Source organism: Paroedura picta, chromosome 9 (assembly GCF_049243985.1).
Source record: "Paroedura picta isolate Pp20150507F chromosome 9, Ppicta_v3.0, whole genome shotgun sequence".
NCBI lineage: Eukaryota > Metazoa > Chordata > Lepidosauria > Squamata > Gekkonidae > Paroedura > Paroedura picta.
Genome location: NC_135377.1, coordinates 2356920 through 2382507, shown reverse-complemented (window position 1 = coordinate 2382507; position 25588 = coordinate 2356920). Strand labels below are relative to the sequence as shown.

The following is a 25588-nucleotide window of genomic DNA, read 5'->3' as shown; positions in this document are numbered from 1 at the left end:
GGGACCCTTTCATTTCCCAGACAGAGCTGATAATACAGTCCAGGGCACACATCGGTTTGCATTAGAGCATGGTTGGTGCATGACTGGCCACAATGAACAACCATCAGTTTCCCACCCGTACCCAGCCATGATATGCTCAAGCCCCCAAGAGGTGCTGTCCATCTCCTGCTGTGACAAACTGAAGTTGAGGGACAAGCAGGCAGAGAATGGGATAGGCACGAGGCAATAAAAGCTGTGAAATTTGTTTAAATTGTTGTCGGTGTCTCTGCTGGGAACAAAAACTCCTTGGATTTCCATAATCCAATAATCTAATTTGACAGGAAGTTAAATTAAAAAAATTAAAGAACCAAGATTTGCATAGAGGGAGGGAGACAGGGGGACGGACAAAAATACAAACAGAATGGCACCTCTCCAGGTAAAGGGAACAGAAAGGAAATTTTAATCTAGCCACTTTTGACCACCATTCATTCGTCAGCCATACTGGAATGAAACTTTTTTTTCCCTCCGAGAAAGTTGTTTACAATTAAATGCTTCCACTTGAAGGAAAACCGGCCTCTCTACATGAGTGCCGTGTAAGACATACGTTACCAGATGAGAAAGCTCCGTCAAGGACTGGAAGGGAATAAATATATATTTCGGGGTCAAACTCAAAGTGAAGTGAATGTTCAGGAGAGCAAAAAAATAAATAGCGAAATCAAGATGAGAACATCTCCCCACCCCACCCCACCCCCGGTACAAATAAAAAGCCCCAACAATGGGTAATAAGATATATACACCTCTGGATTAAAACTATGTCGTTAGCAAATTTATAATGGAACGCTTTTGTCATATATCTCTGTATAAATTCTTACTCGCCTGGGGCGAAGATCGCACGCTGCCTGGGGTCTGTGCAGGTCTGACCCTGGCAGCCTGCCGGATCCTGCAGGGGGCACGGCTTCTCTCAAGGGGGCGGTTTGCTCCTCCACTCCCACCCACCCACCCACCCTCCAGGACAGCTGCTCAGGAAGCCAGCTCACCTGGAAGACGGTCTGATTTGCACCAGGAAGGATTCAAGGTCACGGATTAAGATGCCCCTCGATTCCCACATGGAGCTGGTTGGGCAGGCCACACTCGCTGCCCACCCAGAACACTCCTTTGTTGGCTCGTAGCATGGAAAGTCCGGTGGATTTTCTCAACAAGGAATCTCTGCCCAATTTTGGGCAAACCCTGAACTTCCTAGGAGCACAGTTTGGAAACCTCTTTGCCGACAAACGGCACCGGGATGATAGAGCTCCGTTGGCAGCCACACACATGGCCCGTGTACATCCAGCGAAAGGCAACTTCAGCGTTGCCACCACGCTGCAGGGGGGACCAAGGGATGGGGCTGACCATCTGCCGGCTGGGGGGTCGTCCTTTTGCAGCGTTGCTCTGAATCCTTTGCGTACTCTCAACTCCCAGAGCCCTTTGAAGCCCCCACCTCTGTGCTGCTCCCCAGCTCATTATGATCAGCAGAAAAGACCAGATTGGAAGACGGATGATGCAGAAGTGCTTGGCTGGCACGGCACGGGGACTGTACCGATTACGGACCTTCCCGAGTCTTCCTGCCGACCTCCCATTTCAACTCCGCAGTCCTTAGCAGGGCCTCCGAAGATCCCAAGGCAGGTCAATTAACTTCCCTGGCAAGGCTTCCTTTCCGAAAATCATATTCACAAGAATCTCCTTGGCCTTCTGCTCATTGCAGAGGCTGCATTTTTCGTTTCACTACACTGACAGGCCCGTCGGCCTCGTGTCAACCTATTCTTCCCTGTGGCCAGGAGTTGCACGGATCTGGGTCTACTCAAGAGTTGTGACACATTTGCATGCATGAAACAGGCAGGTGTCTCGCCGCCGGGAAGTTTTGGCGTCACACATATACCAACCAACATGCTGGATGCTGGACGAGGGAAGGAGGGATGTCAAAAGGGGGGCGGAGATGACCAATTTGGGGCCCTGATGCCATCGAGGTTCTCCATAATGGTTTGGTCTGGGGCTAAGCAACCAGCCCAGTTAAACCACGCTGGAGAAACTATTCAACTGAAGGTAAGAAAGCATCGGGGGACGGATGACCGGGGGAAGGGAGTGGCTGGCTTGCTTGGTGGTTCTTGTGAGAAGACAAGGCACTTTCTCTGGAGACACCCTTTGGCCCACTGGCGCAACCAGGATCCAGGTTCAAAGCCCCAATGTACGGGGCATGGCTGACACCCAGCTGAAACATGGGGGAAGCTCTTTTTGAAAATCAACCTGCCACCTCCCAGGAGCAATGAGCAACGCTGGCTAGCAGCCGCAGCAGAGAAGGGTCAAAGCTCCTGGTTGATGGCCACATGCTAAAGGACGGCTCTAAGCTCTTGCTGTAACTGCTGTGAAGTGGGTCCCATCCGTGGGTCAGCGGGGAAGCCCTGCCCCATCACTCTTTTCCACCTTCCCCACTCTCCAAAACTCCTCCTGTCAGGTTCATCCTGCGTGGTGAAAAGGGCTGAACCCCGCAGTTCAGAGAAGGCCGTTTCCTCCACTGGCAGACGCCCGTCCCAGCTACCATTGGAAGAGCCGCACGTGTTGGCAGGAGGGACCTGAGAAATCCAACCTGTCATCTTTGGTGGTAGCCGAGCGGAAGCCGAATCTTTCAGTGGGGCAGACGAGAAGAGGGAGGTCCCATCCGCAACGCGGACGTAAAAGAGGAGAGGGATTCATCCCACCAAGAAAGGAGTGATGGGGGGATTTCCAGCCTGACACCTTTCATCGTCTGTGCCCAGTTTTGCACAGAGATTTTGGCAGACACCGAGAACGGGCTTTACAGGTCAGGCAAACGGGCTTCCAAGAAGGGTGGGGGAAAGACGGTGACAAACAGAAATTATTCTGCCCCCTCTAGAAGCTAAGTCAGCATGGAGTGAGCATGATCCAGTTGCTCAGGGAGAGCACAGCTGCAGGGCCCTCCCCTGACACCAGCTAAGCAAACCTTTTAAAATTGCCTCTTGCCTCCCCCCCCCCCAACACCACCCCAATACTTCTTGGCTTATGTACACAGGATGAAACAAGAGCTTCCTTGCCCATATGCAGGGCAGAGGGGTGTGTGTGTGGGGGGGTGAAAGGTGAGGCAGAAAAGCCCCCCCCCCCCAAGTCCTGGTCCCAAGTGCTTCAAAGATAGGGTGTAAACAAAATAAATAGCACCCTCCCACACACACACCATTTCCCTGGAAGAAGAAAAAATACAAATGGGGGGGGGGGGGTAGAATACATAAACAGGACAGACCTGCATGGAGAATAAAGGGGGGGGGTGAGCAAGGGAAAACCCTCATGTTTTTAGGTTAGCAAGCTGGCGGACGGGGGGACGTTGGGCTTCATTGTGGAAAGAGAGAGGAGTTCTCAATGGATCTGCCTCCTTAGGGGACAGTCAGGAGTAAAGGGGGGTGGGTTTTATTCCCCCCTTGCCAAATTCCCGGGGTCCTCATGCTCCCAGCCCAGAAGGGAGCACCACATTTGCTGACCGTGAGCCCAGGGAACTGGGAGCCACTGGAGAAAAGCACACGCAGAGGGAAGTGCCGGATCGACAGCAGTCCTGGAACTTCGTGGGCCTTTGGCCCCTCTTCAACACTAGCCAGAGGGGGGACTCGTCTCACGCCTGATTCAGCCCCCCCCCCCTAGCAATTGCCAAACCGTAAAGCGGGGGAGATATCCTGGGGGAGGGGGGAATGGAAAAGCTACATGCGGTGCAATACAATCTCATGCCAATATTGCCCGTCCCGTGGAAGGCACCAACTTGGCCCGTCTGGCTGAATGGGGACCCTTCCCCCCCCCCCAGTTCCCACGCCACCTCTGAAGCAAACACACCCACATTTAACCAGCCTTTCTGGAGAAGCAACGACAGAACAGAGGGTGGCTTTTGGCTGTCCTGTGCGAGATACACACATGGACAAGGAAGCCAGGTCAGCTGCACAGCCCCGCACCAGCTCCTGGCGTCTAGACAGTGTCACAGGCCCATTTCTTGGGCATTCGGGGGTGGGAGAAAAAAGTCCTTTTGGGGAGAAGGGAGCAGGGCTTGGCTGGCCCCTTCTGGCAGTGGCTGTGCTGGAACAGGAAAGGGGAACAGTAAGGAGAGCCATGAGAGAACTGTGCCCAAGCCAACACCCTCCCAGCCCTTGCCAGGGAGTCCTTCCCATTCCCCACCCGTGCCCCCCCCCATGAGCCCCGTCTGACCGCCATCTCCCCAAGAGGGTCTCAAGGAAGGGGGCCAGACTGGTCGAGAGGCTCGGACGGTGGGACGTCTAATCGCACGCCCCTGCTTGCCGCTCTCCAGCCAATTCAGCGGCCACTTAGCGACTCCGTGCTGAAGCTATCGGTTCCCTCCGCAGGCCTTTGGGCCCAACCCCAACCCCAAGCACAGGTAACCTGGGAGGGGTGTGGGGGTGGGTGGTCTCCCCCCCCTCCCATCAAATGGCGCCATTGTTCATCGGAATTTTGCCAGGCTGCCCATTAATTCCTACTCTCTTTGGACTCCCCCAGGAAGCACTTTCCCCCAAGACAGCTGGACCGCGATGCCTCCGGAAGGGGGCCGGCTATGGGGCAGCGCTCTTTTGTCCACAGCAGGAGCACCAGGCAGATCGCGAAAGGGGTTCCCGTGCAGTTCTCGACGGACAGACCAAGCCAGCGGGCACGTCCTCCCCCGCGGGAGGTGAGCGATCCACAGCTCTCCCCTCAGAGGGACCGACCGAGGACTTTCCCTCTCACTGCGTTCAAGGCTAGTTCTCGCGGACTGATTGAGTTGGGGGGGCTGGGGGGAGGACCTGGATTGATGGTGTCCCATTCTGTTCCGGGCGTGTGGGTGCCACCGCTATAGGACCCCCTCCATGAAGCTTGTGTCCAGGTGCTGGATCAGCACCCGGATAAAGGACATTTCTTTGCGGGTGTTCTCGAAAATGATGCGCGGGTCGTCCGATTGGCAGCGCAGGCAGTTGGGCGCCATCACCATGGCCAAGTTGTTGACGTCCATCTTGGTGACCGCCACGTTGGCCGGCTGCACAAACACCTGCCAGGGAGGGAGGGGGGAGGGGGAGGTTCGTTACTGTCCACTAAGGAGGAGCAACCACAATGCAGAAGATACGAATATGTACAAATGGCTTCGGAGGAGATGGTCAAGGGCAAACTTTATCCACCCTGATGAAGACGGACTGCAGAGTCTACGGTTGGGTGGTTCGGCACGCCTTGGCCACTTCGGCAATCACCGAAGCGGCCGAGGAGCGCTCAGTTGTCCACCCCTACTGCAGACCTGTTCTCCTGAAGCTCTCCAAGGAGAACTCCTCCAAAGGGCAACTTCTGAAGCTCTCCTTGGAGGGTCCCCCCTCAACTCTTCCCATTCCACAGAGCTGGAGCCGAAGCTCGGCTCCAGCTCTGTGGAATGGGAAGAGTTGAGGGGGGACCCTCCAAGGAGAGCTTCAGAAGTTGCCCTTTGGAGGAGTTCTCCTTGGAGAGCCAGACGGGCCACCCTAACTGGCGGGCGAGCCAAGAAATGGCTGCGTTGTGACTGGGGTTGGCACACAGGGACACGTGGAAGGAGACCGTCTTTAAAAGACAACCGTTCACGGCCATGAAGAGCTTTAAGCACCCGTGTGCTCCTTTGTGGCATTCAGAAGCATGCGTTAAGAAATACACGCGTTTGGAAAGGCACCAGAATCATGTCAGCGACCCTTCTCGGCCTCCCCTCCGGACGAGCTCACCTGTAGGAAGCGGATGAGGTAGCAAAGCACCATTTTGTTGATCCGGGGCAGGGAGAGGACGACAGCGATGGCTGCTTCCGGGTTCTCGTAGTGAGTGATGCACTGTTCGTAGAAGTCGTGGGGGATCAAAGGCTCCTCCAGTTCCCGGTACCAGAGCTTCAGCAAGGAGGCTGGGGAAGCAAAGCGGCTGAGTCACTCCAGCACAGGAGGAAGAAGGAAGGATGCAGCAGGAAAACGGAACAAGCCACAAGAATGGGGGGCCCAATTCCTCAAGCTGCGATCGAACCTTCCCTACGAAATTTCAGTGAGCTTCCGAACTTCACTCCAGATTAGGGAAGTGCGCTTTGGCTCAGTTCACCAAAGCCCGAGGTGGCGCATAGGGGGCCTGCGCCACAGCACGGAGGAAAGAGGTAGCTGGTGCACCGCCACTGCCCCCGCTCTCCACACTGTGGCGCTGGCCTTTTACGCACTGCCTCGAGCTTCAGTGGTCGCCAAGGTGGCCAAAGTGAGACAAACTGCACATCCCTAAATCCAGGAGAAACCAGAAACAGTTTCCGCTGCCAGAGCTCAGCTCTGCAACATGGAACTCCACCCCAAGAGAAGGACTCAAAACACGGTCTGTTGCCGTGGCTCAGAGAGCCTCTGCTTGGCATGCAGAAGACTGCGGGTTCAATCCCCAGCATCGCCGGTTGAAAAACGGACCAGGCAGGAGGGGATGCGAAATGACCCCCATCTGAGACCCCGGAGTGCTGCTTCCAGTCTGAGTGGACAATACCTATTTTGAGGGACCAAAGCTCTGATTCAGTAAAAGGACACCTGATGTGTTTAGAATCATAGAGTTGGAAGGGGCCACACAGGTCATCTAGTCCAACCCCCCGCTCAACGCAGGATCAGCCCAGAGCATCCTAAAGCAAAGTTTGTGTGCAGAGAACCTCCCCATGACCCAAAACATGCAGCCATATCTGGGATCTGGGCGCTATTGGGCAGTGTAGCTTTCACTGCTTGGTCATACATAAATCTGAACAGACCACCTGTTCCGTTGGCACTCCAGCAAGAGAGGAGCTGCTCTCAGTTCCTGCCACCCCAGACAACAATCCTGGGCTGACGTCTCATAGAATCCTAGAATCCTAGAGCTGGAAGGGACCTCCTGGGTCATCTAGTCCAACCCCCTGCACTGTGCAGGACACTCACAACCCTTGTGGTCTGTTTTAACCGGGCAGCAGGAAAAGACAGCCAGCTCCAAGTTGCGTTATTAGAGCCTGTCTTCTGTAGCCTCTTTAAATTGTATAGAGATGGCAGAAGCCCTACAAAAAGTTGAGAGGATCTATCAGGAATTCCCGAATATATCCAGAATTTTCTCAGGATTCCCACCCACCCTGTTTTCCTGAGGAAAAAAAATATATCTGAAGAATACTGATAAGGTGTACTTTCAGCTCAGGAGGATTTGAAAGCACACCCCTACAGGGAACCCTTTCCCAAGGAACAAAACTGACTTTCTTGGCCACCATCCAAAGCAACCAGCTGGGCTGGAGTTCACCAGGTTCTAGCTAAGTGAAGACAGAGCTGCCCTCCCAAGGATCCACCTGGCCGTCCTCACCAGGAACATGAGGGTCTTCTAAGCCAGTAGGGATTTTCCACTGGTCCACCTGAAGTTTGAGGGCATTGACCTCATCAATGTCTCCAGGGACTCTGGAAGAGAGAGAGAGAGGGAGAGAAGGCCGGACCTGAGTTTCAGAATAATAGAATTCAAAAGTTGGAAGAGCCCTAAAAATCATCCAGTCCAACATCCTGCACCGGACAGTTTAATCTAAAGAACCCCCAATAAATAATCGTCCAACCTCCATTTAAAAACCTCCAAGGAGGGAGAACCCACAACAGTCAGTCTGAATAGGCTGGGGATCCTTGCCCCATGGGAAGTGGACCTGACCTTGGCCAGAGCCAGGGGCTTTTTGGTCCTGGCCCCTAACTGGTGGAATGAACTCTCAGAAGAGCTGAGGGCCCTGTCGGAGCTTTCACGGTTATGCAGGGCCTAGAACAGGGGTAGTCAAACTGCGGCCCTCCAGATGTCTGTGGACTACAATTCCCAGGAGCCCCTGCCAGCGAACGCTGGCAGGGGCTCCTGGGAACTGTAGTCCATGGACATCTGGAGGGCCGCAGTTTGACAACCCCTGGCCTAGAAGATGGAGCTCTTCCACCAACAATTTGTTTGAGGTCCAGGTAAGGAGGATCTGCTGGGTTGAAGGGTCCATCGAGCCTGTTGGGGGCTGGGTCTACGGGTTGGCAGGAATTTGATGGGAATGTGGGGGTTTTATTGCATTTCATGCTTACAGATGTAAGCCGTCACAAGGCGACTAGACTGAGAGTGGCGGTCAAGAAATCTAATAAACAAAATAAATACCCAGGCGACCGATCCCACCCACCGAAATGTCCTTCTCGTTCAAAAGTTTTTTCTATTAACCTGCCGCTCCCTCCCCATCACAATTTAAATCCATTGCTAGAAGTCCTGCCCTCCGCTGAGCGCTGAACCGGATTCCTCTCCTCCTCTCAGAGACAGCCCTTCAAATCCTGATAAGGCGTAATCGTATCCCCGGCTCCATTTTCCTCGCTCCCCTGGAACGAGGGCCCTCTGGCCCATCAAGAAAGCACCTCCTGAGTCTGAGTTGGCTTTCCCCAGGCTTCCCACTAGCCCAGCATTTCTGCTGTTTGTCGCTCAAATTCAGTCCGCTGCCTACACCCCTTCGTGGCATCTAATGTAGGTCAGAATACAGGTCGACCTATGTGCCTGGAACTCTACACCAATCCCACAATGGACGGATCTTCACCCTGTGGACTTCTGACGGCACCCTCTGCTTCAGGAAGACCAGATTGCTTAGGGGGTGGCCTGGCAAGGGGGGGTGGGGGTACCTGAAAATGCCCTCCGTCTGGTCTCCGTTGAGAGCCAGCACTTCCTCCGACAGCCTGGTCTGCACCCACGGGAGCTGGCGATCCGGGTACCTCTCCTTCTGCATGTTCATGATCTCTTGCAAGGAGCTTCCGAACATCGAAGGGCTGAAGACGGCGTTCTTGGCATGGCGGATCTCCTCGATGTTTGGCTTCTTGAGACCCTGCCGAAAACGAGTTTATGCAAGCGGGGCGTTAACGAGGAGGTGGGAGGCGAGGCCTGGAGCCCCATCCCCCAACACAGCTAACTAGACTTTTTAATGGCCCCATCAACACCCCCACCCACCCCCACAGCCCTTGGAGGAGCAAGGGAAGCAAAACGGAGACCGCTCTGCCCCAACGCTCTTACAATCTAAGGGATGGGGTGTTGCGATGGAGCTGGGGTGGAAGAACTCCCTAGAGCAACTGACCCCCATCCCCCCCCACCCCAAGATCTCTCATGCTCCCGCTCTGCTGCCGTTAATGGCACCCAAAGTCACCACTCACAACGGAGACAGGCACTGGGGTCCTCGGTTCAAATCTCCCCACGGCCAAGACCCTTGGAGGCTGGCTGCAGATAAAGCCCACCCGTGCCCCTCCCCAGCAAGATTTTGCTCTGGTTTGATGGGGGAGGGGCTGAGCCCTCCTATGACGACATCTCCTACTCATCCGCTGCCTGGGCTTTCCCTTGCTTAGTTGAAATCTTTCCCAAACTGGGTTTGCACGTTTGCATTGCTGAAGGGACGTGGGGGGGGGGGGGCATTTTCGCAGGCCCTACCAACATCTGGAAATTTCCGTTTGCCTGGGACACTACTTCCCCCGGCCACCAGAGGGCAGCTGAAGCTTCCTTTAAAAACTGGCAGCCTTAGCCAAACTGTGGCTCTCCAGAGGTCCATGGACTACAATTGCCATGATCCCCTGCGGTAGTCCATGGACCTCTGGAGAGCCACAGCTAGGCTGCCCCTGTTCTACTGTTTCCTCTGGTACATTCTGTGAATTTCCAACTTTCACTTCAATAATCAAGCCTTTGTCTTCTTTTTGGTTTTGAGTCGTGCTTTTCATTTCATTTATTTTCAGATCTTTAGCCTGCCCATCCGCCAGGGCCCAAGGCAGCTGACAAAAGCCTGAACTGTCTGGGAACAACATCTGCTCAGGGTCCCCGGCCCAAAAGCGGTGGAGCGGGCCCACCCAGAAAGGCTGGTCTCACTGCAGGAGGAGGAATGAGATGACACCTGTGCTACCGTTGCACAAACAAAAGACTGAATCAGCGCTGTCTGGCCAGGCTGGCAGCCCCTCTGCAGGCATCCCAGGCCGTTGTTCTGCCGCAGAGCCCACCGTGCCCTCCCAGACGCCGGCCCTTGGCTCTCTGCAACGGCCCACCACCTCTGGAACCCACATCCAAAGGCTGGACCTACCTTCTTGGCTCCCGTCAATGCTGCTTTCTGAAGCTTGCTGTAGCAATACTTGGCGTAAGTGCTGATGGCCACCCCTGGAAGAGAGACAGCGAGAGCAGGAGAGAGGGAGGGAGAAAGAGAGAAGGCAGAGTCAGAAGGAGGCAGGGCACTCCGGGGGAGGGGGGCAGCACTAAAGGGCAAAGCAGAGGAGAGAGACCCCAAACCATCCAGGGAGGGAGCCTCCGGCACGCACGGCCCTTCCCAAGCCACGTTCAGGCCAGAGGTCACCGGAGGAATCGCCCTTCCCTCGGGCATCTCCCACACAGCCTCGGCCCAAGACGGGGGCTTCTGGAAAGGCTCTGCTCCAGAGAGAGAGATGCCCCAAAGGTCACAGATGCCGAGGCCTGTGAGGACATCAGGACCCCCCAGGACTCCCCCCGAAGCTTCCACGCTTTGCGGTGTCCTGGAACTGCCGATCCTCCACTTGCAGCCTTTGCCTCCTTCCAGCAGGCATTCAGGAATCCCCAGCAGCTGGACCCGGGAATCCATCTCACACCCCGTGGGACCCAGCCTTGCCTCCAGAGAGCAGCCATGGGGGTCACGTCCAGTCGGGCCTTGGAAGCCAACAAGTTTTCGGGGATGAGCTTCCGAGAGTCTGACAAGGGGGGCTTTGACTCTCAAAAACGTACGCCCTGAAGATCATGTTTTCTCTGCGGTGCTCCTGGGTTCAACTCTAGCTAAGCCAGCGCGGTTTGTTCTGATGGGCAAGGGCTCTCCTGATCTTTAGAATGCCTTTAACTAGAGGGCCTGGGGAGAGTCCTCCTGCATGTGGAAGCTCCACGCCCAAACCCTGTGAGCACTTCAAACAAGCAGGTGGGTTTATTAGCAACAGACAGAATGACCTAATGATGCTTTAGGGCTGATCCTGCGTTGAGCAGGGGGTTGGACTAGATGGCCTGTATGGCCCCTTCCAACTCTATGATTCTATGACCAGCTAGCTGTCAATACAGCAGGCAGATTTATGGACTGCAGACTCGACAAGGCCCCGATCCTAGGGGTGCACATTGCATTCATGCCAATCCAGAGGAAATTCCAGCTGAGTGTAGATGTGGTGATTCTAGTGTGCTGCAGGCTGGTCTCTTGCTAGTTGCACAACCCTGTGCAAGACAGACGTATGTGCTAGCCCCACTGTGGTTCCAGCTGCTAAACTGGGGCGCATTTAAGACCAGCAAAGTTTAATTCTGGACACAAAGTGTGCAAGCACATGAAAGCTTATTCCCAGAATTCAACTTTGTTGGTCTCAAATGGGCCACTGGATTCAAACTTAACTCTATGTCTAGTATCTGAAGGACAGCACACAGGTCACCGTTGTCTCTCTTTCCCGCCTTTCAAAAGACAATCCCACATCAGCCTTCTTGCAGGGAAAATGAAATCAAACTGCAGCCGCACCATAATCATTCCAGCATCTCCCCAATGCAAAAGAGCTGGATGAACACGCACGAAGCTGCCTTCTACTGAATCAGACCCTGGGTCTACCACAGTTGGTCTATCAAACTCAGCCTGGCAGCTGCTCTCCAGGGTCTCAGGCAGAGGCCTTTCCCCTCCCCTCCTGCCTGATCCTTTTAACTGGAGATGCCGGGGATTGAACCTGGGACCTTCTGCATGCCAAGCAGAGTCTCTGCCCCTGAGCCAGGATCCCAGATCAAGGCCTTTCCCTTCCCCTCCTGCTTGGTGCTTTAACTGGAGATGTCGGGGATTGAACCTGGAACCCCCTGCCTGCCCAGCAGAGGCTCTGCCTCTGACCACGGCCCCGCAAGGCAGAGCACAGACCACGTGTGTTTTTCGCCCTCTAGTGGTCGATTCGAGGTTACTCTGGTTTAGGTCCAGCATAAAAACTGGCCATTTAAGTGGACATAAATTGGTGTCGTATCAAATTGACTGGTAGAGGGAGCAAAACATGTGTGGAACAAAAACACACACACACTCCCCTGTCGAAGAAAGAGGCACCGTGAGAATGCAGAAAACACTAGTTACACCTGAAAGCATCTTAAAATCTCTCGGCCCCCTGAGATTCGAGGCAGGTGTTTCCACGGTCATCTGTCGCAATGCAAGCCCACCAGGGAGAGGTTTCTTGGGGAAGGGGGTCAGCCCCCGCCCCTGCTGCTGCCTGTCTCAGGGAAACCTTGCCTGTTCTGCTTGTCTTGCCCTGCTTTTCACGCCTGTCAAGAGGGGGAGGGGGGCAGATCAAGAACTGTCAGGCAGGAAGAGGGGGAGAGGGGAGTGGTCCCAGGGGTCCCCACCCAGGAACTCTCGATCCCCACTGGAGCATGGCAGCTCTCAAACCACAGCTTCTCAGCAGGTTTAAGGGGGCTGTTTTGTTCTGTCTGGGCTTCTCTTGGGCCATGCCTGGTGCTCAGAGACAAATGCAGCTTCATCTTCTGGGCTGGTTCACGAGTTGAACGATTCTGTTGAGCTGGCATAGCTACCCGACTGATCTAGGCTCCTGATCCACAAAACCATAACGGAATCCTCACTTCACCCCAAAGCAGGCACTGAGAAATGCGGGAGGGGCAGAGGGAATCCCAGCTTTGAGGGGCAATTCACCAGCATGGGCTGTTCCCGGGTCTGATCTACATCAGGGGTAGTCAACCTGTGGTCCTCCAGATGTCCATGGACTACAATTCCCATGAGCCCCTGCCAGCAAGCTGGCAGGGGCTCATGGGAATTGCAGTCCATGGACATCTGGAGGACCACAGGTTGACTACCCCTGATCTACATAACCGGCCTGGGCCCCCCCCCCTCCGTTTCCAGACCCTCCGTGCAACGAGTCGATGCTGAATGGCGGACAGAAGCAGCGGCAGCTCTGCATTACCCAGATTAGGATCAGAAACTGCCCAGGCGACCCCGTGCCTTTCCTCCTCTGTAAGCACTACCCATTTAATTAAAACACACTTTGCACGGCCGCTTGCAGAGAGAGGGAGGATTAATTCCTGCCTGCTGGGAAGCACACAGGCCTGACTGGCCATTAATTGCTTTTCCTCGGGCGGAGAAGCCCTGGTCCCAGAGCAACAATATTTGGGGCACCGGTGTTGCTTTTGCAGGTGAGGCATCAAAGCACCGCATCCCCAGATCTATGGGTCTCTTTGCAATTATGCCTTGCCCCGTTCAGGGGGGCAACAAGCAGCCCTGAGCTCTGCTGATCCCTTAGCTACACAGAGCCGGTTCTCATCCCACGTCCCCGTTTTCTGAGACAGGGGAAGCTTTGGAGCTGCCCCCATGCAGAACTATTTCACTCGGGGCCAGTTCTGGGGGGGCAGACCAAGAGTACCCAGGGCCCCCATGCCCAACTCCCAGAAAAAGAAGAGGAGCTGTTTTTTTTTGTATCCTGCTTTTTACTACCTGAAGGAGTCTCAAAGCAGCTTAAATGGCCATCCCCTCCTCCCCCCACAACAGCCACCTTGTGAGGTGGGTGGAGCTTAGAAAGCTCGGAGAGAACTGTGCCTGGACCAAGGTCACCCAGCTGGCTGCATGTGGAGGAGGAGTGGGGAACTGAACCTGGTTCTCCAGACTGGCGGCCACTGCTCTCAACCACCTCCCCATGCTGGGCCTGCCCTTCCTGCCCACCAGCTGGTATTCCATCTCTGCCCACTCACCGGCTCTTCCACCCCCTGGAGTCGCAGCTTTCCACGTTGCCTGCACAGCTGTCACCAGTAATGGGTTAGGAGCGCCACCTTCTAATCTAGCAAGTCGGATTTGATTCCCTGCTCCCCCACATGCAGCTAGCTGGGTGACCTTGGGTAACTAGCCCTGATACAGCTCCTCTGACCGGGAAGTAATCTTGGGCATTCTGTCTCTGGGCGGTTTACAGAAATTAAAACACAGTAAAAGCCGGTATACATTCCATATATAAAAACAAGACATAGTGGCATCAGCCAAGTTACTGAAATTCGATGAGTTCTAACCTGCCAGGTGTTAAGTCCTAGGAGGTCTCGGAAGAGGGCAGGAGAGCAGAAGAGGCAGGTCTGAGATGTTGTTATAATCGGCTTTAACTGGAAGCCCAGCAGAAGAGTTCTGCCCCACACGCCCCACAGAGCTCAGAAAGTTCGGGCAGGGCCCTGATCTCTCTCGGGAGGGAGCTCGTTCCACCAGGGAGCTCATCCCTGCTCACCTGAATGCCCTTCCATGTGCAAACGAAGGGGGTCACTCCTGCAGGCCGCCTTCCTTGCCTGTTCCAGCCCTCCGGTCCTCAAACAAAACCAGATACAGAATCCTGGGCAAAAGCTACCTTTTGACTCTATTTCATTTGGGGCACAGTAAGCAAGGGGGGGGGTCGTCTTTTATTCCTGGGGATGTGGTGACCCAACACCCGAGAGCCAGGCACTGGCAAACCAAACAAGGGGCTCCAGACCCCCCCCCCCCCGGCCGTCGAGGCAGTAACTCAAAGCAGCTGCCGACTTGGTAGCTTCCGCTTGGCTGCGCTGAAGGTGGCATTGCCCGTCCGCCCACCCAAACTCCGTCAGCAACTTCTGCAGAATTCTATTTAGGAGGAGAGGCCTAAAAATAGCCAGGGAGCATGGGTCGTATTTCTGCTCTCCGTTAGGACGCGGGAGCAGAAGGGAGGAAAGCCGGATAGGGTCACTCCTTTGTCAGCACGAAGGGGAACGTGGCGACCCCCTCTCCACCGAGAAACCTTTCCTCCCGTTCAGCTACCTGGGACCACGGCTTGCAACCCCTCCCTGCCTGCATTTCAGGTGGAATGGAGATTTTTTCCTGATCCTCATGGGGCTGTCGATGGAATCAGCAGCCCCGCCTTGAGCTCGTCCTTCCGTTAACCCTGCAAAAGTATTCACCCGCACATCGACGATGTCTTGCTATGCTCTGTGGCCTGGCTTCAAGAGAGGTGGGACCGTTTCGCTAATAATAGTCCTCCGTATTTGCACTGCGCTTGTGAGGGAATTTAGGAAAATATGTGACTAAATCTGAAGGAAGCGGCTTGGAAACACATGTGCCCCTTGGAACATAAAGTCCATGCCATGAATGCAAACCGTTTCCGCCATGAGCGAGTGGCCACCACGCAAAGACAAAGAGACCAGGTTATAATGCAGGAAGCCCCGAGTTTGAATCTCACCTCCGCCTGGAGTGCGCCAGGTAATTTTGCAAGCCATCTCTTCCACATAATATACTTCTGGTAAGGGCTGGGAGGAAGAACGTGTCTCATGGCTTCAGTGCCACTCAGCTGTCCCGCCCCTGAGTGCCTCCTCCTCCTCCAACCGGCTTGCCTGTCTGTACAGCAGCCAGCCAATCATCTTCCGTCCCCCACCCCTGACCACCCCCTCCTCCTTCCACTTCCTTCTGAGGTTCGGAGGCTGCAGATCCCTGCGGTGTGAGAGCTGCCCCTGCCAGTGAGTTCCCTAACAGTTGCCTGCAGCATTTTCAGGTCCTGGGAGATGGGGGGGAGGTTGGCCACAGAGCTCTTCCCCCCCCCCCCAATCTAGCACCCGTTGTATTCCAGAATGCAGTGGGCTTGGTCCCTAGTTTGGATATAATCCTAAACTGCGCTTCAGGGATGCTACACCCATTAAGTCAAACTGGGGCCTCCCTCCTTCCTGCTGAGCTTCCGAGGCAACCAAGCCTGGCCCATCCAGGTCTGGGCAAACATCTTGAATACGGATACTCATAACGCTCCCCCCGTGGGACCCAGTGCTCTTGGACTTTCCACTCCCTTGAGTGCTCGCAGTCAGAGAAGCTGAGGCATCGTGGCGCATGCAGCCACGTGGCATGCGAAGGAGCCCTTGCCAGCTCTGCGACGTTGGATGTGGCCTAATCAGAGAAGAGCCAGAGCACAGTGCTGCCCATCCAACACTGGGCACGTGGGAGCCACCAGCCACATTGGCAGCCACACCGAGACGGTGGCACCCTTCTGCACCATCTCTCTCTCTCCCCCTCTTGCACCCACACCAGGCTCAAGCCAAGACACTCGTCCACGGGTCAACCCCAAGGTCGCCCCCTGTCGAAGAAGCGTGGTCGGCAGCAATGGACCGGCGTCCGGCATCGAGGGCTCGGAGAGAGGCACGCCCCAAACCCAGCGGTTAAATTGGGGGCGGGGAGGGAGCGTGAAGCTGATGTTAGGAGAAAGATGAGCAAGTGATTAAGAAGCCTGCAGACAGATCAAGCAGAGTGGGGCGTCTACGTCTAAGGAGAGGAAGATGCTCCGGGAGCGCTCGGCCCGTGGGGCCACCCTACCATCGTGGTCTTCGATATAGGGCTTGGGTTTCTTTCTCAATTTGGACTTCTTCTTAGTGTTCCTTTCCAGGAGCTCTTTAATGTGCTGAGTCACTGGGAAACAAACAGAACGGTGAGGACGACGGAATGGAACGGGGAAAATAAAACAGGAGGGGCGGGGGGAGGAGAGAGAGAGAAAGGGGAGGAGGGACAAAATTTCAAACACAAAATGTGAAATCAAAAATGCCTGGAGAGCCCCGCTTTCAATGCTGACAGGTTGGCTGGATTCTCATCTCTCAGAGTTCAAATTGGAGCTGTGTGCAAATATCCTTTTCAGTTTTGGGGTGCAGGAGCCAACCAAGGCGGCAGGGCAGAAACGGAGGTTGAGGACTGGAGATCTCCTGGAATTCCAACTGACCTCCAGGTGGCAGAGATCAGGGCCAGGGGGGGAAATGGACAACTGGGGGGGGGGGGGGCTCTGTGACATTATACCCTGCGGATCTCCACCCCCACCTCAGTCTCCATGGCCGAACCTCCAGGAATTTCCCAAGCAGAGATGGCAACTCAGGGCCATACAAGTCTTTAACTAACCTCTCCTGTTTCCTGCTTCCCACCCCCCCCCCCCACACACACACACACACACGCACACTGTTCATCTGGATTAGTAGTGTGATATAACAATTCTGATGCAGAGTGGGAGGGCACAGCCCCAACATGGCTGCCCCAGGAGGCGGAGCCAGCCCCATCATGGCTGCCCCAGGAAGCAGAGCCAGCCCCATCATGGCTGCCACAGGAGGCGGAGCCAGCCACATCACTGTGGCCACACATCACGGCTATCACATCTTCAATCTCACAAGAAAGATTCTTGTGCTGTGATGGCACCTGCTGCTAAAGAAGCATTGTTAAAAATCTGCCCGGCCAATCAAATCTCCAGTGGCCAACCAGAAATCTTACCAGGCAGAAACCTGCCCTGACACTGTCCGTGTTCTAAAAACACTGGATGGGCACCAGGGAAGGTTTCAGCAGGTGCCTTGTTGCCCACGGGTATCACGTTAGAGAGAATGTCAGCCCAAGCACAGATTTCTGCAGACACCCAAGCCCAATCCCCATTCCTGCCTTGGCAGCGCCCCAGGTGATATTGTGGACCCAGGCCCAGAGCTCCTCCAGGAAGCCGCGCTCTGCCACCTGCTTTCTTTCCCAAGAGCAGGCCGAGTGTTTCCATCCTTCCAGTCAGCTCCGGCAGCGGAGAAAGCGAGGCTCTGCTTAACGTAAATGGCAAGGGGTGTGGGACACATATAAATGAACAGAAGGCCTAACCGGCAAAAGCCCAGCACGGGTGGGCTGCAAGGAACTGCCTGCTGGGAGGCCCACAGCTTACCCCCCACACACACACACACACTCACAGAGGGGGTTGAACTCTGGCACTCCCAAGAGTTGAGCCTGGCAGGCAGACATCAATCCAGCACGGGACTCAGCCCTCCGTCAGAAATGAGCATGATGCACCTGCCGTCTTTTTGTGCCGATCCGCTGATCCCTAAGTGAGAAGGTGCCCACCTTCCCCTGTCAAAATTCTCCCAGCTCCTTGGATCAGGGAGGACCCAGAGTCACGCTTACGTGGGGGCAACTCTTGCGTCACGCCCCCTGCCTCACCCACCGTGGTCCAAGGAGGAAACGGAGAATCTACTCTTGGGTCAACTGGGAGGAATCACCGTGCCAACTAGCTTTCCCGCCTCTCCCTGTTAATTGGCAGGTCTGAGATTCTGGAAGCGAAAAAGGCACCCTCCCACCTTGCTCCCCTGAACTGGATCACTTCTTCCCCCCCCCCCCCCCCGGCCAGGCCAAGCTGGGCCAGAGAAGCTGTCCCTGGAGATTCTTCCTGGAGCCTTTCTAGTCTCAAGTATCCTCCAAATATCTGACCCCTGCTTGGAGAAGGAGGAGAGGCTGAACACCCCATTGTCTAGACCAGGGGTAGTCAAACTGCAGCCCTCCAGATGTCCATGGACTACAATTCCCATGAGCCCCTGCCAGCGTTCGCTGGCAGGGGCTCATGGGAATTGTAGTCCATGGACATCTGGAGGGCCGCAGTTTGACTACCCCTGGTCTAGACCTATTAGCTTTGGTGTGAAGGTGGGCTGAGCTAAGCCTTCCCTCCTTCCTGCCTGTTATCTGCCCAGAGAGAGAGAGGAAAAAAACCTTTTTAAAACTGAGAGTGAAGGTTTTGCTCAGTTCTAACCTCCAAGGGAAGAATTGCTCTTCTTCACGGCATGCACGGGGAATCCTCAGCGGTGATTTCTGGCACTTCAGGTGGGACTTGAAATCTGGGCTGTGCGTGGGAGGAAGCAGAGGAGGGAAGAGATCCCGGCTACTTTGCTGAGTGAGAAATCTACTGGTAAAGGTCAGTGAGTTGGCTGTGGCCAGGAATCGGCTCTTTTTCACGGAAGGATTTAAAAGAAGAAGAAAACCAGTCCTACCCAGCTTATCTCATAGGCCGCACACTGTACCAAGCGGCATTTCCGGTGACTCCGGCCTGTCAGGGAGTAATGTCAAGTCTACGCAGGGGGTTTCTGGTTGACGATGAAGACCCTCTGTGACTGACATGCCCTCCCACCCACCCTGAGATGCCAACGTCCCTGGCATCTCAGAAACAGCTGCTTTGGGAGGCTATTCTTCATTCCTAACTGGCAATCCCAGCGGACTTCCAGGCAATCAAGTGCAGCATCAAAAGAAAGCACAGAGATCAACACTCTGTCTGGCGCAGGGAGGCTCTGTCCTCTTGGTGCTGGGGGGGGGCAAGAGTGGGGGGCTTCTGGAGTTCTGGCCCTGCTGGCGGACCTCCTGAGGGCCCCTGGGTTTCACCCGCCGCAGGACCCAGTGTTGGGCTGGAGGGGCCACTGGCCTGATCCAACACGGCCTTTCGGATGTTCTCTCTTCCCGCAGAACCCCCTGCTGAGGCTCAGTCACCGCCAAGCCTTCCAGCCTCCTCCAAAGACCACTTAGTGCTACTCATTTAAGTCCAGGAATGCTGCCGCCTAATTAATGGCTGCAATCAAGCCAGCAAAAAAAGAAGAAGATAAAAAGCGTTCCTTGAGAAGAAGCAATTAAATGCTCCTCTGGATCCTGGGCAATAATTTGAGTCTAGTTACCGGCACTGTGAATTCCCAGGGCAGCCTGTCTGAGCCAAGGCCAAGTCCGGCTTGAAAGGTTTTGCCATTGCCTGCCTCTGTCCGGCAACCCTCAGCGGTCTCTAACCAGGACTGATTAGATTCTGAGATCTGATGAGAAGGGTTGAGCCTGGGCCATCCACGTCAATAGTGTTGTGTGTGAAGGGCTGTAAGTTGCAGATGGCTGATGGAGAGTCTGAAGGCTTTCCAAGGCAAGAGACATCCAGAGGTGGTCTCTCATTGCCTGCCTCTGCGTAGCAACCCTGGACTTCCCTGGTGGTCTCCCATCCAGGTACTAACCAGGGCCAACCCCTCTTAGCTTCCAAGAGCCCATGAGATCGAGCTGCCTGGACCATCCAGGTGAGGCTAGACATTCAGAGGTGGCCTGCCTCTGCACAGCAAGCCTTGGACATCCACAGCGGCCTCCCCTCCAGGTCCTCCCCAGGGCCCACCCTGCTTTGCTTCCGAGATCCGACTAGATCAGGAGAGGCTGGGCCACTCGGGTCAGAGGGTGATGCAAGTACTTGCAAGAGTTCAGTGCTAGCTGGGGACATCCGATGCCTGGAGGAGAAATCCCTGCTTCCGTTGGCAGCACGGAGGGGCTTGGGGGCGGGGAGGGGAGGCTCTCGGGGGCGTCCTGTTCTCATTTTTCCTTCCCTGCAAAGGCCAAAGAGGCCTGACACAAGAGAGAGACTGTCGCACATTCACAGCCCGCCGGCATCCTGACATCACAAAGAGCCGCGGATGAAGGACAGAGGATGTGAAATCACTTGCATGGAGGGGGTGGGAAGAACCAAACGTGGCCAGAACAACACGGCCTCTGTTCCGTCTGGTCCGGTCATTGCTTCCAGGATTACAGGCCTCTCTGATAACTGGGGGGGGGGAGTTTTATCATGACTGACGGGGCAACCAGGAACACTTCCTGGCATCAGGGCAGCTGGCCTCCAGAGGGGCATGGAGATCTCCTGGATTTACAAACTGATCCCCAGAGTACAGAGATCAGCTCCCGGGGGGGGGGGGTTAGGATTAGGGTTAGGGTTAGGGTTAGGCTGCTTTGGAAGGTTATACCCCTCAGGGGCCCTCCCCTCCCTCAGCCCCAGCTGCCCTGAGCCACAAGGGCAGGTGGTATAAAAACGTAAGGGCATTAAATAAATAAATTGACCATTGGATTGGCATGGCACCCAGTCCAACAGCGGGCAAATGAACTTTGCTGGAGCTGCATCGCAGAATGGGCAGCCAAAGAGGGTGTGCCCCACCACCTCTTTCAATTCATCGTGTTTAGAAATTAGAATAATCTGAAGTAAGAACTATTGTTGCGATTAAGATGAAGAGGATGCTGGGGAGAAATCTTCTGGGATGTTTCCCCCCCCTTGTTTATTCTGTAAACTCTGAAAAGTCTAGTAATTCTTTAACGCTGCAATTTTGAGTCCCTTCTCTGTATGATGTTTTACTGTGTCTTTTATGATGCTTAACGGACATTTTCACATGGAGAGTTTTTTTAGCCGAGAACACTAATATTTCTGATTTAATTAAACTTCATAGTCTCCTTTTCGATACGGTGCCTGAGAGTCTGGAGAAAGACAGTTTTTTACAGAGTGTTCGATGACTTTTAATCAAACGGAGGATCGTGTCCAGATCACGGGAGGTGATGGTGCTGCTTTACTCTGCTCTGGTTCGGCCTCACTTGGAGTCCTGTGGTCAGTTTTGGGCATCCCAGTTGAAGAGGGATGTAGACAAACTGGAGCATGTCCAGAGGAGGGCAACAAAGATGGTGTGAGGGGTTTGGAGACCAAGACGTAGGAGGAAAGGTTGGGGGAGCTTGGTCTGTTTAGCCTGGAGAGGAGGCAACTGAGAGGGGATGTGAGAACCATCTTCAAGTATTTAAAAGGCAGCCAGGTAGAGGATGGAGAAGAGTTGTTCTCATAGCAGTTCTGTCAGGGCTCTGTAAGCCTCCCCTCCCTCACAGGGTGTCTGTTATGGGGAGAGGAAGGGCAGGTGATTGTCAGCCGCTTTGAGACTCCTTCGGGTAGAGAAAAGTGTGGTATACAAATCAACTCTTCTTCTTTACCAGATTATCTTAAGCCTTCAAAACTAAAACAATTTGTGACACAATATGAGTTTTTGTGGGAGTCGTTCTTCATGACTTCAGAACTAACTTCTTCAGCTCTGACTTGCAAAACCTCATTTCCCCTGCAAAAGACGGACAAGCACAACCGCCCCCCTTGCTCGATCCTGAGCCCGCCACCTTCCATCTACTGCATGGGGCTACTGTGAGTATTAAGCAAAAGGGAGAAATGTTTTATGCTCCCTGCTAGACAGGAGGGGGAGAGGGATCATAGCTGCTGGAAAGCAGCCTCCTTGCCTGCGGGAGGATCGATCCGTGGCATTACCTGATCTCAGGCAGCGAGAGGAGGGGATGACCCTTCTCGGTTGGGGACTTTGGAAAGGAGCTGCCGTTCAGAGGAGGCAATACCGAGCCGTATGGATCCGTGGCCTGAATCAATAGAATAACAGCTTCTGATGTACATCCCTGCGTGTGTTCGTGATACCTCCTCCTGCATTCCTTACATCAAAAACCTGTTTTTCCTACTTCCCGGGAGTTGGTGCAGGCGGTATGTTTGGGGCACAATGTTCCCAGCGTGCGCTTGCTCTGCAGGAGCATGAATTCCTCCCCCACCTGGAATTTAAACTGTGATCAAATGTTGTGCTTTCGGCAGCGGTGCCCACGGCTGCAGCAACCCAAGGCCCTTGCTTAAGGCGGGTTTTGAACGCACGGGACTGAATCGGATCCCTGGCCCATCAAGGGCACGGCTGCCTCAGGGGCCGAATCGCGGGGCCACAAAAGGCAGCCAAGCGCTGCATTTCCACACCTCCTTACGGGAACCAGGCAGAGAACATTCGGAGGTGGCGACTCGGTCAGGAGCCGGCCTGCAGTTTGGCGGTTAATGGTTTAGAATAACAGCACCTGCATTAACCACAGAGCAAAAACTGCGGATGATTCAAGGACTGCCATATTGCCAGTGACATTTATAAGGAAGTGACACGCGAAGGGAGAGGCAGATGGCACCGAGCTCTGCCAGGGAGGCTGCGGCTGCTGGTTCCACACGGTCAGCGGAGGATTGAGAAACGGGGAACGAGCCCCACCCCCTGGGAGGTTCGGGCTTTCCTTGGCCTCCGCTTCCTTTGATGTGGGCTCCCCCCACATCCAGTTCATTTATTTATTTTATTTACACCCCGCCTTTCTTCCCAATGGGAACTCAAAGCAACCTCACGTTGGCCACTAATCCGTTTTATCCTTACAACAACCCTATAAGGTAGCCTAGTTGGGGGTGTGCGACTGGCCCAAGCTCAACCAGCAAGCTGGGCAGGCAGAGGAGGGATTCCAGCCGAGGTCCTGGACTGATCCTCTGACCGCTTGCACCACACTGGCTCTCAGAAGACCCCACACCTGGTAACCAAACAGGCATGTTTCCTGCATGTGAAGAATTCACTTTCAGTGTGCTTTTGCAGCTGGATTGTCCTGTGCAGAACAGGAAAATCTACTCCTAAAGTGCATTAACTAATGTGTGCGGAATGGGCCAGGGTCTAAATAAAACTGTTTTCAGTTGCCTGTGGAAGATGGCGAGTAAGTGGGCCAGGTGGAGCACCCTGGGGAGATTGTTCCGGAACGGCAGGGCCGCCACTGAAAAGGTCATCTCTTGTCTACCCAACAAAGGAATTGTTTTCACTGAAGGCCTGTCCCTAAAATCTTTATCCCCACCACGGTGCTTGCAGTGACAAACCACAATTGGGTAGGGTCTTGGAGCGGAGTTCTATGTGGTAAGCCTGGTTTCCACCACATCCTCCTCATTTACTAACTTCTTCTGGCATGGATACCAATTGCTTAGGGTCGCAGGGGGAAAGGACCCCTTCCCACCTCCTCTTCAGACCCCCCCTTCCTTCATGATTCTCTTTATGCACGGCAGGGAACAGTCACGGGTGGGTGGGCACCCCATTAAGGTTGTCTCTGCTACGCCCAAGCTTAGGCAGCTTGGACTGGTTTCCGGATTTCTGTCATCCTAGGCCTACCGCAAATGAGCCTCTTGTGGCGCAGAGTGGTAAGGCAGCGATATGCTGTCTGGAGCTGTCTGCCCATGAGGTTGGGAGTTCGATCCCAGCAGCCGGCTCAAGGTTGACTCAGCCTTCCATCCTTCCGAGGTCGGTAAAATGAGTACCCAGCTTGCTGGGGGGTAAACGGTAATGACTGGGGAAGGCACTGGCAAACCACCCCGTATTGAGTCTGCCATGAAAACGCTAGAGGGCGTCACCCCAAGGGTCAGACATGACTCGGTGCTTGCACAGGGGATACCTTTACCTTTACCTTAGGCCTACCGCAACGTTGCTGGGGCTCTTGTGCTGCCTGATTGAACGGTTTTCTATCATTCTGCAGACCACTTTGAGTCTCAATGAGAAAAGTTGGCTCTAAATGAAGTAACTAAATAAGTAAAATGAGATCTACTTAACTCGCCCAAATCACATCCTTTGCTCCAAACACGCAGGCAGAAGGATGGCTTCAAAATTTGCAACCCATGTCCCACCCCAACAGCCTAAAAGTCCATTCCCATCCCAATTCAAGGAGTCATGCAAAAGGACTGCTAACATCTCGGAGTATTTATTAGCATTGTTGACCCAGAAGATTCAAACAAGTGACTCGGGACACGATATTATTTCCTTCAATGGTGTTATTTTATTGGCTTCCTTCAGATATATCTCCCCCTCTCTCCCCAGTGGCGACGTAAAGCAGCTTCCATTGTGTCCCTCTCATCCTCATATCTCCATTTCCATCACGGAAGCTCACTGGGTGACCTTGAACTGGTCTCAACCTCAGAGAGATGGAGAAAAAATATATAAAAAATTCACTCCCGCCTGTTCAGGAAACCCTTCCAGGACTCCCAAGAAACCCCAGGGCTCCCAAGAAACCCCAGGGCTCTCAAGAAACCCCAGGGCTCACAAGAAACCCCAGGGCTCCCAAGAAACCCCAGGGCTCCCAAGAAACACCAGGGCTCTCAAGAAACCCCAGGGTTTCATGAAACCCTGGTTGAGAAAGCCTGGGGTAGAGAATAGAAATGTGAGGCACAGGTGAAGAAACAGAGAGTATTCCAAGATTTAAAAAAGACAAGAAAAAAAAGACAGCAAAGGAGATCTAGAGGAAGGTGCCATCAAGGATGCCTGTTCTCCATAGGTAAGCCAGATTCCTGCTCTGTAGCACATGGACCATGAGAGTTAATCAAGCCTTGCTTTGAGATACTTGGACCGTGAGATCAATGCAACCAAAGAGGAAAACAGGCCCAATCTTCCATGCTGCTTGGATCTCGTGCAAGCCTAAGGCTCTACAGGACCTGAATCTAGGTGCCCATCATGCTCATGTCACAGGCCGCTGGATGTTGCTCAGGGAGGGAATGCCAGTGTTAAAGCCCAGAACTGAATTGTGGGGAGGGGGGAGAGACTCTGGAGACAACGTCAACCACTGAAAACACAAAGAAGAGCTCCTGGTTTGCAAAGAGGCCGAGCCAGGCCTGCTGCGGCCTCCCCTCCTTCATTTCTTACCTTTCGTGTCGTTGACCGGATCCATGTGCCTGTAAATGTACCCTTCCAGGTAGGAGTGGAATTTGGGCGTGGGCGGGAAGAAGGCCAGGCAGATGGACATAAGCTCCCAGCCGCGGGCCAGGCTCTCGTAGCGGAAGTTCTCCGTCGTCTGCCGGCACAGCTGGATGTAGAGTTCGTCTCGGAGGCCCTGCATGCTCCAGCCTTTGGTGGCGATCTCCAGGGCCACGTTCAGCTGGTCCGTCTTGGCCCGCCGGTCCCCCATGTACATCTGGATCAGCTTGAAGATCTCGCAGGCCTCCTTCTTGACGTTGCGGTCGGTGGTCATGATCATGGGCTTCTTGATGGACTCGCTGCTCCAGGCCAGCATGTTGGCGATGGAGACCTTGCGCCGGAAGAGGCCTTGCGTGTGCTTGTTGAAGTGCTTGGAGGCCCAGTTCTCAATGTCTGTCTCCGAGGAAGGCTTCCTCAGGTTGAAGGTCGGGAACACGCAGCTGCTGCTGGGCATCATGTTCCGGTTCTGCCTGCTGCTCTCGAACTGGGCACAGGCGCCGAGATCCTCTGACTGCGGAGGAAAGGGAAA

At 54.4% G+C, this 25588-nt stretch overlaps 1 protein-coding gene across 2 annotated transcripts in view; it reads right to left on the bottom strand.

The window, feature by feature from the left end:
* Positions 1-416: 416 nt before the first annotated feature.
* Positions 417-25588, bottom strand: part of ARHGAP39 (Rho GTPase activating protein 39) — a 125773-nt gene continuing 100601 nt past the window's right edge. The window contains exons 5-11 of one of the 2 annotated variants that reach the window (XM_077351342.1): positions 25009-25570; positions 16283-16375; positions 10061-10134; positions 8631-8830; positions 7324-7415; positions 5727-5896; positions 417-5038 (exon numbers count right to left, since the gene is read on the bottom strand). In XM_077351342.1, coding sequence (XP_077207457.1) covers positions 4844-5038; positions 5727-5896; positions 7324-7415; positions 8631-8830; positions 10061-10134; positions 16283-16375; positions 25009-25570 — 1386 coding nt within the window. In that variant the 3' untranslated portion in view covers positions 417-4843. The remainder of the gene's footprint in view (positions 5039-5726; positions 5897-7323; positions 7416-8630; positions 8831-10060; positions 10135-16282; positions 16376-25008; positions 25571-25588) is intronic. The other variant, XM_077351343.1, reaches the window with a different exon arrangement.